This window comes from Hibiscus syriacus, unplaced genomic scaffold, assembly GCF_006381635.1.
Source record: "Hibiscus syriacus cultivar Baekdansim isolate YM2019G1 unplaced genomic scaffold, ASM638163v2 tig00111708_pilon, whole genome shotgun sequence".
Classification (NCBI taxonomy): domain Eukaryota; kingdom Viridiplantae; phylum Streptophyta; class Magnoliopsida; order Malvales; family Malvaceae; genus Hibiscus; species Hibiscus syriacus.
In genome coordinates, this window is record NW_024063159.1 from 3,342,947 (window position 1) to 3,355,664 (window position 12,718).

Here is a 12,718-nt window from a genome sequence, read left to right on the forward strand (position 1 = left end):
CCCTACCAACAAACGCACCAGAACTCTCAAAAGGGCACAAAGAGACATTAAAGTCCCCCCAATCACCCACGGGATAGAACCAATCGAATCAACAACATCCAGTAATTGTTGCCAAAGAGCCCTCCTCACAACTCCATTGTTACTGTCATAGACTGCAATAATAATAAACCTTTCCCATTATAACCTTGAATGGAAATCAATTGATCCCTCACATGACAAACCGAAAACTATAAAAAATACCTCCAAAGAACCCATATACGACCATTCCCAACACAACTATAATTAGTAGAAACCTCTCAATCACAAAAATTCTTAGCAAAAATAACTAGAGCCTTATCCTCATTCACACGAGTCTCAAAAAGACACATAACATCCACCTGCAATTTATTAAGCCTACTAATAACTCTTTGCTGCTTATGAGGAGCATTAAAACCCCTAACATTCCAGAATGAAACAATCGAAGAAGAAGAGGCAAACTCCCCACCATTTTTGTTCAAACACCTATATTTAAAAAAAATTGCATGGATTATTTCCAAATTTTCTTGAAATTATCTAATGTTAATTTATGGATTTTGTTCGTTTTCATCATTTCTAGTATTTCTACTATAAAATGTTTTGAAATTTTAATCTCAATTCAAATTAAAGACAAATCGAAAATTCAGTTTAGTGGTTAGAATGTAAATCACCCAAAACTTAACCTAATGAACTTAAATGGTTACCATGTCCAAGGTGGGCATGGTTCTGCACATACAGAATTTCCTATTTGACAGCTAACTTGGTCTAATTATGAAAGGGACACAGAGAACAAGCAATACCAAAACAGCTGGTATTGTCACTAACTTAGTTTAATCGAGATTGTCCTCTTCGGATTCCATGATCATTCTATGAATACAAGAGCTCTCTATACAACTATGGTATCATTTCATCTACTTATAAACACGGACGTCGCAGGATTTTATGACATGAGCCGAATATCTAAAATTTTTAAGAGGGGCAAACTTATAAAATTCTAGGGGATGAAAACAAATTATCAATAGAAAATACAAAGAAAAAAATCTAAAATATATGATAATTTGAAATTTTTAGGGGAAACTAGGTGGAGACTTATTTTTTCTCATTTCATACTAACAAGAGAAAGCATCAAAGCAAACATGTTACGAAAAACCATGACAGGTAAGGCAACATTGTCAATAAAGCTGCATGAGTGAACACATCGACAATACCATAATGCGTTCAAAACATTCGCAAAAGTTAAGCGCCATGTAAGAGACAAAATATAGTCAAATTATCATTTGAAGGAATGAGTTCTTTCACTTCTTGATTATGAACTACAATCATTCATCCTTGTAAATATAGTTAAACAAAGAAGCACTTCTTCAGCATCAACTCTAGTAGGTTTCTTCGTTTGATTCAATTATCATCACTCAAAATCATGAAAGTGATATTTGCATAAGCAAAAACTAAGATATGGGGTTAGACTCAGAAGTTATAATGTTATCAACATTACTAAATAAACCATAAAAAAGCAGGACAGGTCTAAATGCTTCACTGAACACATTTTAATCTGAAATACTAGCAAGGTTTGAGTCTTTAAAGTTTAAGCTAGAATTGACCAATGTAACAAATGAACTCAAACATAAACTAGAAGATGAATATTAGCATATTTTGCAGGCAACAACATACATAAGAAATACCCAAGCAGAAGATCCTCATCATGGGCAAAATGTCCCAACCATCCAAGGATAAACAGAGGGGGGTGGGCAGTCACACCCCTGGAAATTTTAAATTCCCACATAATTTGCATATTTTATTTGTATTTTCTATTGATGATCTAATTTCGCACCACATGAAAATTTGCAATTTCACACCACATGAAAATTTGCAATTTCACACCCCCTAGATTTCTAATATAACTTCGTAAGTTTGCACGACATAAAATTCTGTGAATCATTCACTAGATTGGATCATTTTCCCTAATAACTTTCTAAATAGAGACTCAGAATCCCTTCACTTAATTTTTGGTTAACACGGCCAGTTTGTTTTGGAAAACCTCTTTGCCCAGATAGAACCTATTCACTGTAATCATAAAATGAAATTTGAAGAACACTCAAGATTTACGAATATAAAAATCGATCAACAAATGCATCATGTTCAACTTGTTAATCCATCCTAAAACATGTCCAATTATCAATCATAAGGCAAAATTTTACACGCATAATTCAGGTTCTTCAAAAGAAAACACCCAAAGAAAGCAAGGTTAAGAGAACGCCATTTTTATTCAAAATTGTTCAACTAAATTGAAAACTTAAGTAGTAGCTAATAAAGTAAAATTTTCACCTAAGATAACCAGGGATCTTGATGCGAACAAAGAGCAAAGTCATCACATAGGCGATAACAATGGAGAAGATCCCCGCAATTGAATACGAAACCTTGATACTCCTAGCCCTGTTTTTATCAAGGGCAAGATCCAAGAGCACAATCCCAATGCCACCGAGCACAAACATGAAACCGGAGGATAGCCCTTCGATGATGTACTGACCGTTGACTCGGCCCGGAAGGAAGACGACAGGTCGGACGGCGCCAGTGACAGGGTCTTGGGTAGAGCCAATGCCGGGGGGCTCCACGATGACGTCATAGATGAAGCCAGAGACCACCAGAAAGTAGGTGAGGAGGATGAGAGAAAAGACGGTCATGGCGGAAGGGAGGGAGAAGGAGGGCAGCTTGAGGCGGAGGCGCGGTGGGCGAAGGAAAGAGTAGGGGACGATTTTCAGGATGTGGAAAAATGGGTCCATTGAGAATAGAGCGGTGGCGTCGACGGCGGAGACAATGCTGGCAGATTGGGGATCTGGTTTCGGAGCCATTTTTGTTTTTTGAGACATTTCCTCCCGATCTGAGTTTCGATCACTACGCCTCCCTTGGGTTTGATCAGAGAAAAGATGCGCTTTTTGTTTCATTTTGTTTTCAGAAAACTACACTGATGGTCATTCAATATTTAGAAAACTTTCACTTCGAACACTAAAGGTTTAGAACTTGCATTGCAGTTATAAATTTTTTAATTCATTTTCATTACTATTATTGTTGTTAGCTGGTGTGGCACATGAAAAACCCTAACTTATCTTCTTCTTTTCAAATTAAAACTCATATTGCTTCTTTCATCGTCATTTTTTCCTTTAATAACTTTCTGACCGAAAAAATCATTAAACTATTTATTTTATCTTTCTTTTGATTAATTTAAATTCGTTGAAAAACCTTTCAAAATACTTAAATCCTGATCAACAATTAAAAACATTAATCAATACTATTCTAATATTATTATTATATAAATATGCATTAATAATATTAATTATAAATTGCATAGTCTATTATTTTCACAATTTACAAATAAATCAAAATTTACTCTTTCGAATTTGTATTTTCAAGCCGAGCATCAGCAGTGCAAAGAACTTGACAAGGACAGATTTGAATGCAAAAGCAAGAGAAAGAACACATTTCTTCCACGAGAATGTGTGACATCTAAGTAAGCCATTATGGCTAGACAATTCCATCTTACTTTACAAGGAGAATACTGCTTTCTTTCTTCCTTTCCAATTCTGTTCACGTTTATCTTCTTCTTAATTTGCTGTAAATCGCTTTCCATTACTGGATTTATATATAGTTTCATTTTAGAATGCAGAGAAGAAAACCCTAAATTCTAGACAACTATAGAGGAGAACGATGTTGTCAAGGCAGGAGATTGTGAATTTTTTGTTAAGCAAAGATCTTAGGAGACTGCTAAAGCGCAAAGGGAGTGATGCTAGTGAAACAGGTATGCATGTTCGTCGATCATTATTACTAGCAGTGTAATGAATAGAGCGTTCGATGAACTATTCGTTGATTCCGGTAACGTTTACGCAGGAAGAACTCTGGAAGAGTTGAGAGCGTCGATGTTCAACAGTTTCGCCACGTCGGAGAAGGCTAAGAATCTGCAGCAACGCCTCTGCACTCCGAGCATTGCGCTAACGTTCAATTTCTTTGTTGCTATTGCCATCATTTTCATGAACAAATGGGTTTGTATTCTAACTCTTTTAGTTCTCGACAGCTTCGATATGTACACGAGTGCAGGAGTTTGCTTTGATCTTCCTGCAGGTGCTGAAGAATGCCGGATTCCAGTTCCCTGTGCTGCTCAGTTTTATTCATTACGTAGTAACTTTGGCACTGATCGTCGTCCTGAATGCATTGTCTTTGATTCCACCGTCTCCGCCGTTAAAGTCGACGCCTTTGTTTACTCTCGGACTGGTGATGTCTCTCTGCACCGGGCTTGCTAATGTCAGCTTGAAGTACAACAGGTGGAATATATACTACTACTAAGCTAGATACTATCACTAAGGTATCGAATAAATGCTGTTCTTTGTTATACGCAGCGTCGGGTTTTATCAGATGGCGAAGATCGCCGTTACGCCGACAATCGTTATGGCAGAATATCTATGGTATAAAAAGAAAGTTTCTTTCCTCAAGGTGGTCTCTCTTGTGGTTGTATCGATCGGTGTTGCGGTTGCCACGGTGACCGATCTGCAGTTCAACCTGTTCGGTGCAAGCGTTGCATTGTTTTGGATTATTCCGAGTGCTTTAAGCAAGATTCTCTGGTCCAGTCTGCAACAACGGGAGAATTGGACTGCCTTGGCGTATGCTAATTGCTCGACTCTCGTACTAATACATACGTACATACATAGCTCTAGCTAAGTCTGTGTAATGAAAATCATAAAACAAACTGCAGGTTGATGTGGAAGACGACACCGATATCGTTGTTCTGTCTGCTTATTATGATTCCGATTTTGGATCCTCCAGGAGCCTTCTCCTACAACTGGAACTTCATCAACACATCCATGATTTTAATATCCGGTGTCTTCGGCTTCTTGCTTCAGTGGTCAGCGGCGTTGGCACTCGGGTAAGATTCATATTGGTGACATTACCGACGAGTGTTATGTATTTATATAAATGGTAAAGTTTGATTTCAGGGCAACGTCAGCCATCTCCCATGTGGTTCTTGGGCAGTTTAAAACATGCATGCTGCTTCTGGGGAATTATTACATCTTCCGGTCGAATCCGGGCACGACCAGTATCTGCGGAGCCTTCGTAGCGATTGCCGGAATGACATATTACACGTACCTGAATCTAGAAAAAGGGAAGGTGAGAACAGGGAAACAATCTCCTCGGAGGGTGGACGAGCAAGAAGATAGGGATGTTAACCCTGATGGCTTCAATGGACAAACTGCTTAATTTTCATGGGGAGAAAATTACATCATCGGTCAACCAAATGTTTGTTGCTCAATTTTATATTATATTTTGTGTAATGAATTATTGAATGCTGCCAAGCCGAGGCCTAAAATTGTTGTTATAAAATAATGAATCGTTTAACCCTTCATTAAAACTTCAATTATAGTTCAATAGAACATATTAAACTTTAATTATAATTGAATTGTATAAATTTAAAAACAAATAAGCACACATTTATCTTTATATTGGATGAATATAAGTATTTGCTCGTACAATAAAGAGTCGTAAATGATGCTGCGTTAACAATAATATAAACTTCATATATCACATTATATATTAAACAAAAGTTTGAGTTATTTGGAAATTAGTAGCACAGAATAGCAAATGTGCTGTAGAAAACAATACAAACCGAGGCTTCATCACTCTTTAAGAGGAAGCATATGGCAAGTGCTTTAAGAGGAAGCATATCCCAAGTATTTGTGTGTGAAATTAATTTCAAGCATGCATTCTTTTATGAATTAATCATATATAATTAGAACTAGTTTTAATTGAAAACATTTTTCTCTTTCACTTTCAGAATCTAAAAATTATTTATATTATTAAATATGATAAATATGATCTTTTATTTTAGAAACGCTATGAAGCATTGTAAATATAAAATACTATTCCTCCCCACTATATAAACAAATAAATGTTTTATTTCCTTACTCCTACCCATTTTAGCTATCCAAACAAGGAATAACATATCATTTCCTCCTCTTTCCTTTCCTTTAAGAACCTCTCTTCTCCTTTCCTTTCCTTTAATCTTTCAATACAAACATAAGGTAAAGGAAACAAGAAGTGGTGCAAGTATTCATACCTTTGCCCTGTATGAATTATCTTCAAGCCTGCTATCAACAAATACTACCTCTTCCACGTTCACTCTTTGAAATGGTTTCTTTGCCTGCAATAATACAAAACTGAATATCAGAACTCTTAGAACCAAAGACTAAATAAAATTTTTGCAAGTACTATAATTATTACTTAACACAATTTAAAACTAATGCCTTAATAAGAACCATTCAAAAGAACTGAAAAGCAATTCATGTTGAATTAAGATTTTGATATAACAATAACTTGTAAAATTGATTTTGGACTTAATCGAATTTATCAAAAATAATCCGAAGTCCAAATTAACTTGAAAAATATGTTTTAAATGTTTTCCAACTTAGTCGAACCTTTTCAAAATCGTACTCGATCATTTTTGCGCTTCAAATTTAAGTTTCCAAGGATTTTTGGCTCAAATTTGGCTCAAAGGATCAATCCCTTTGACCAAAGGATCGATCCCTTGGATTCTAGTGAGTTTGAGATCGATCCCTTTACAAAAAGGATCTATCCCTTCACCAAAAAGGATCGATCCTCTTGTTACAACGATCGAATTTTTTGAAAAATGATCAATCCCTTTCACCAAAGAATCGATCCCTTATCCATTAAATGTTGTTTTTGGTTGTAGGTAACGGCTATAATGATCCCCAACGGCTCCAAACGACTAGAATTAATGGAGAATGTATAAATTGAAGGTCAATGTTTCCCAAGGTCAACAAAAATCATATTGAACCAACCTACTAATATCAAAGCTTTGTTTTGTGCTTAATTTGTAAAATCCTTTTTTTGTAAACACACTTGTGAGCTTCATTGTCTATTTTGCACAAGTGTGATTTGAGTGAGATCTTAATTAGTGCAAACACATTTGGCTTATGAGGTTTTCTCTTTGTTTGCTTTATTTGTAATTTCTCTTATGAAAAAGTATAAACAAGGTTTTGGGTATAAACCATGTGAGTTGTTGGAAGGTTACAACTTGTCCTTAAAGGTAAGTAAATCTAGTGGATTTGAGAAATCCTTAGTGTAGATGCTAGGGTAGTGGATGTAGACTTGGTTTAGAAGTCCAAGTCGAACCAATCTAAATCATTGTGCAAAAAGTTTTATTTTTTGATTGCTTCCACCAAAGTTTTTAAAAGGCCAATTCACCCCATATTAGCATTTTCGGTTGTTCGTACAAGCTGAACAATTGGTACTAGAGAGGGTTTATATTAATGGTTTAACAACCTTGAAAAGGTCCTAGGAGAGCTCTATCAACTTATTCAATCAACCAATAAAGATGACTTCAACTTCCGGCTCCCACAATGTTGAAGATTCTCACTCCATCCATAGACCACCCTACTTCAATGGAGCAAATTAATTCCTATTGGAAAAATAGAATAATGTTGTTCATCCAATTCATCGCCTTGCGGTTTGGGATGCCATCATTGACGATTCTCTCGTGCTTTCAAGATATCTAAAGGAGTGGAAAAATGAAGATAGGAAGCTTGCCCAACTCAATGCCAAAGCCATGCACATAATTTTTTGTGCTCTTCGCCCGGACAAGTATAGTAGAGTATCTTCATGCTCTAATGCTGAGGAGATTTGGGACAAATTGAAGGTGACCCACGAAGGAAAAAGCCAAGTGAAGAAGTCAAAGATTGACATTCTCACTCTCAACTATGAGAACTTCAAGATGAAGCCCGATGAAGACATCAAGACAATGTTTGATCAATTTACCACGATCATCAATGACTTGAACAACTTTAGGAAGGTCTATCCAAATGAAGAGATGGTGAAAAAGATGTTTGCCTCATTGACAACATCTTGGATGTACTGATGTTTTCCAAATGCCAAAAACAAAAAGTTTGGCTTCAAAAGGGGCATCCTCGAGCTATACTCCAATCGACTCTAGGATGGACTGATGTTTTCAAAACACAAAAGCTCGTGAGCATTTTGACTTGTTTATTGCATATCGGCCTATCAAGGAAACCCAAAAAATTGATTTTGATTTTTTTAAACAATTTGGGTTTTCCTTAAAAGCAAAATTGAAAGATATGAAGCTTTTTACCTTTTTAAACTTCAATGGTTCTACTTATCATTCATTGGTTTGAGTTTTTACTCAAATGCTCGTGTATCATCCTCTTCTCATGGTGGCAATATTTTTCAGATCATAGTTTCATATCTAATAGGTCAGATTGTCACTATCACCATTGATTTCATCGCCCAGTCTTTTGACCTCCTTCTTACTAGCGATGATAATGAAAAAAGCCCTTTTCCTATCGACATGTGCCTTAAAAACAATAGAATCATTTTTTCTCCTAAACGACTGATAGCTCAATCTTATTATCTCACATTGCATCTGTGCTCGAGGCACAAAATTCTCGATCGTTCATGAGAGCGACTATTATTGGATGTTTGCATTTAACAAAGTCGCAACCTTCATTTTGTGAGCATGATCTTCAATGACATCGTGAACATCACAAATCAAAGGCTCGATCGAAACTAATCTACAAGATGTACATTATCCACTTGTTTGAGCTTCTTGATGTCGACACCTCTTACGAGCCCGACATGTATCCTTCAGATGATAGGATAATTGTTCAAGGCTCCATAAAGAAGATCGGCTACTCGAAGGAGCCCGAAGGATCCATGCATTGGGTCCGTAGTCATCTTGGAGAGAACATGTAAGATGAGCATGATGGAGATGAGCATAAGGACGATGCACATGATGACATTGGTAAGGAGCCCCAATGGAGCGGCTCATATTGACTCGACACCTCACGTAAATTTCTTTAGAGGTTTTTATTAGAGGGTGCTTCAGTTGATTGATTATCTTAGAGCTCATTTCGACTCTCGTATTGATGAGATAGAGCGTCGTCAGGATGCTACGACCGAGAAGGTTTGAGCGATTCATTGTCAGCTTGACGGACTTTCCTTCCCTCATTCATCACCATCTTATGACATGCATATCATATCTGTAACATCCTCAATAACGGGTTAGTGACTAAATTGTAATGTTTCAAAATTTGGTGATTAAATTAGAATAATTGAATGGTTTAAAGACTTATATGAGAAATGTGGTGTAGGATCAAATTGAAAAGAATGAGGAATGAAATGATAGTATGGTCATTTGCAAAGAAAAAATATTTAAGAATGGTATATATAGATACACGTGGAAGGAAGGAAACAAAGTTGAGAGGTTTCCAGAGTTCTCTTCCTTTCTCTTCTTTTTCACGTGAGAAGCCAAGCAAAGGCGAGTTTTCTCTTAAACTGATTATGTGTTGAAATTTAAGTTTGGTTTTGATTATTAGATGCTAAGTAAGCTTAAGGAAAGCTTAATTTGCTTTAAAACAACAAGATGAAGAGTGTAGGAGGATTTAAAGATTTGGAGTTCTTGAATAAAATTTAGAAATAGAGTTCATAATTAGAATAAGAAGTCGAATTTGACTTGTCAAATGGTTAATTAAGAAGTTAGAGGTGAAAGAATTGAATTAAGAACACATGGAAAATTTGATGAAATTCTTTGATTCAAGAATTATGGTGAATTATAAGAGATGATGAAGTGTTATAGTGTTATAAGAAGGTTTACATATGTATATATAAGTTTTAAGGTATAAGGAGGGGTTAATAAGTAGAATTTGAGGACAAAGTAAGACATTTTCATGCTCAAAATGGAATTTTTGGGTTATGTGCATCGATGCATCTTCAATGTGTATCGATGCACTCTCAAATAATTAAACATCGAAAGCAATTAGTTCATCGATGCACAGGTAGTGCATCGATACACCCCATTAAGAAGAAAACATCAAATGTAATTTGTGCACCGATGCATAAGTAGTGCATCGATGCACACGTTAAGGAATGCATCGATACACTGTAGGGTGCCTCGATACATACCTTCATTAAGAGATGAAATTAGCCTTTCTTTTAGTCTAAGGAATGAACAATTAACGTATATAAAGTGGAATACTGATATGCATCAATATATAATTATGTAGATATTGAACGTTACTTTGCTTCAAAGTAATCGAATGGTTAGAATTGATTCAATTCAAACAAGGCTAAGGTGAGTGCATATGCATAGCATGATAATGCTAGTATATTTAGTTCTAGACTTGCGATAAGTCTAGATTTAATATCTTGATACATGATTCATTCAATATTATGAAACATGATATGAATTCATACCATATACATTATGTAATATGCTTGAAATGAACATGCATGAAAAGTTACATGCCTATGGGATATACTATGTGAATTGTGGTAAGTGTATTTTCCATATTAGAGCTTATATATATGAGTGTATGTGTCATATGTGATTGAATGAGTTACATGATATATATTAGATATGTGAAGTGTGTGTGATGTGTTTGTTATGATTTATATGTATGCATGAGCAGATGTATTGACATGTTACAGTATATATATATATATATATATATATATATATATATATATATATATATATAAATGTGATAAATATGTGAAATAGTTAAAATGATCTATATGATTACCTAAGAATATGAAATAAGAGGTATGGTAAGAACATAAGAAAGAATATGAAATATATAACATATGGATATGAAATCATATGAGAGCTGACATGAATTATAGGAAAAATAAACTACGTGATTAAAATATATGAAAATATGCTAGTGTGATGGGACATAGGAACTAGTATAAGTGATGTATATGTTTATATAAGTTATAGGATGAGAATATGTCAGATCATAAATTAAACCGAGTGATATGTGATTAGATGAGAAATGAACATGAGATATACGAATATGAATGAAATGATATGAGTTATTAGAATTGTAGGTATAGTTGCCATACCAAGAGTCGAGGGTTACCTATGTCTTTCGAGACATGTGGATAGATTACCTATGTTCTTCGGAACATATGGACATGATTACCTATGTTCTTCGGAACATATGGACATGATTACCTATGTTCTTCGGAACATATGGACATGATTACCTATGTTCTCCGGAACATATGGACAGGATTACCTATGTTATTCGGAACATATGGACATGATTACCTATGTTCTCCGGAACATATGGACATGATTACCTATGTTCTTCGGAACATATGGATAGGTCCTTCGGGACATTGATTGAGCTGTAGTGACAGCATATGTGTGCACAACCTTATAGTACTCGTATACTTGGAGTTCTCAATAGTGTTGTTGAAAACATTTTGATATTTCGATATAACAAATTAGTTTAAAAGAATTTTAAGTTTTACAAATGATTTTCTAAGTATATTCGATTCAATTAATCGAATATCAAATTATTACTCCAAGTCTTTTAAGATCAATTTCAAACCTTACTAAATGTGTAAAATTGTGTTTTATACTTAATATATTTTTGAAACAATTTTCACAAAGTATTTTAAACCAAAATCAAGCCTAAAATCAATTTTTCAGAGTGATGCGCCGATGCACCAATCCATGCATCGATGCACCATGAATTAAATTGAACATCGAATGTATTTCATGCATCGAATGCACTTACCATGCACCGATGCACTAGGATTTTATAAAAACATCGAATGCATTTGATGCATCAATGCACCAGCCATGCATCGATGCACTCTGGCTATTTTGAAACATCGAATGCACTTGATGCATCGATGCACTCTTAGTGCACTGATGCACTAAGGGTCCAACAGTCAAAATATTTGAATTTTAAACTGATGCACCGATGTACCATGGGTATGCATCAATGCACTGACGCTCCCAACTGCTTTAATTAATTGTTTTCACGCTTAAACGGCTCTATTGACTCCACTAATCATCCTCAACGTTCAGAAGTGATTCAAGGTGTATTTAAACAAGCTTAGAAGTCATTGATCAATAACAAGAAACAACAAGCAACTAGAATCAAGAGAGATTCAAAGGGAAAGCATCAAACCTCAAGTTTGAGCATTTCAAGCCTATTTTTCATTCAATATTCATTTTGCTTTCAAGAAAACTTATTGTGCTCAATTGTATTTATTCTTGAGTGTTATTTCTTTGTTCTAGAATTGTGCAAACATATTTTCCTTGTGAGGTTTTTCTTGTAAGTTTGCAAATTTGTAATATTCTCTTTGAGAAAAGAGTGTTCTCAAGAATTGGGGTATATTCTTGAGGGAGTTGTAAGGTTATCTCTTTGGCCTCAAAAGAAAGAACAAATTAGTGAATTTGTTGGAAAATCCTTAGTGTGGATAACTAAGGTAGTGGACGTAGACTTTAGTTGATAAAGTCGAACCACTCTAAATTGCTGTGCAATTACTTTCAATTTTCTGCAAAAGCTTCCACCAAAATTTTTATTGCCAATTCACCCCCTCTTGGCCGATTCCGTTGACCGATTAACTCAACAATTGGTATCAAAGCCTCACTCATTTAAAGGTTTAATCATCTCTTGAGTCGATTCGGGAAGAGTTACATCGATTATCAAGTCATCAATGGCCTCCGCTTCAAATTACGACTCCGGTCTTGATTCGATGCCCGTCAATAAGCCTCCTTTATTCAATGGGGCTAACTATGATTATTGGAAAAATATAGGATGATGTACTTTATTCAAGCAAGTGACATGGGAGCATGGAATGCCGTAGAAGAAGGATACATCAAGCCTCT

General features: G+C 35.4%; 2 protein-coding genes and 1 pseudogene across 2 annotated transcripts; 1 reads left to right on the forward strand and 2 right to left on the reverse strand.

Annotated features, from left to right (window-relative positions):
- Positions 1-2,247: 2,247 nt before the first annotated feature.
- On the reverse strand, positions 2,248-2,903 carry LOC120167960 (oligosaccharyltransferase complex subunit ostc-like). Its single transcript, XM_039176845.1, has one exon. The coding sequence runs from the start codon at positions 2,877-2,879 to the stop codon at positions 2,334-2,336; it is 546 nt and encodes a 181-aa protein (XP_039032776.1). The 5' UTR covers positions 2,880-2,903; the 3' UTR covers positions 2,248-2,333.
- A 788-nt stretch (positions 2,904-3,691) lies between these two features.
- Positions 3,692-5,293, forward strand: LOC120167937 (nucleotide-sugar uncharacterized transporter 1-like). Its single transcript, XM_039176830.1, has 6 exons — positions 3,692-3,805; positions 3,895-4,046; positions 4,126-4,325; positions 4,401-4,661; positions 4,754-4,924; positions 4,995-5,293. Exons 1-6 carry the CDS (start codon positions 3,715-3,717, stop codon positions 5,254-5,256), a joined length of 1,137 nt encoding a protein of 378 aa, XP_039032761.1. The 5' UTR covers positions 3,692-3,714; the 3' UTR covers positions 5,257-5,293.
- Positions 5,294-6,106: 813 nt separating this feature from the next.
- Positions 6,107-12,718, reverse strand: part of LOC120168089 — a 30,262-nt pseudogene continuing 23,650 nt past the window's right edge.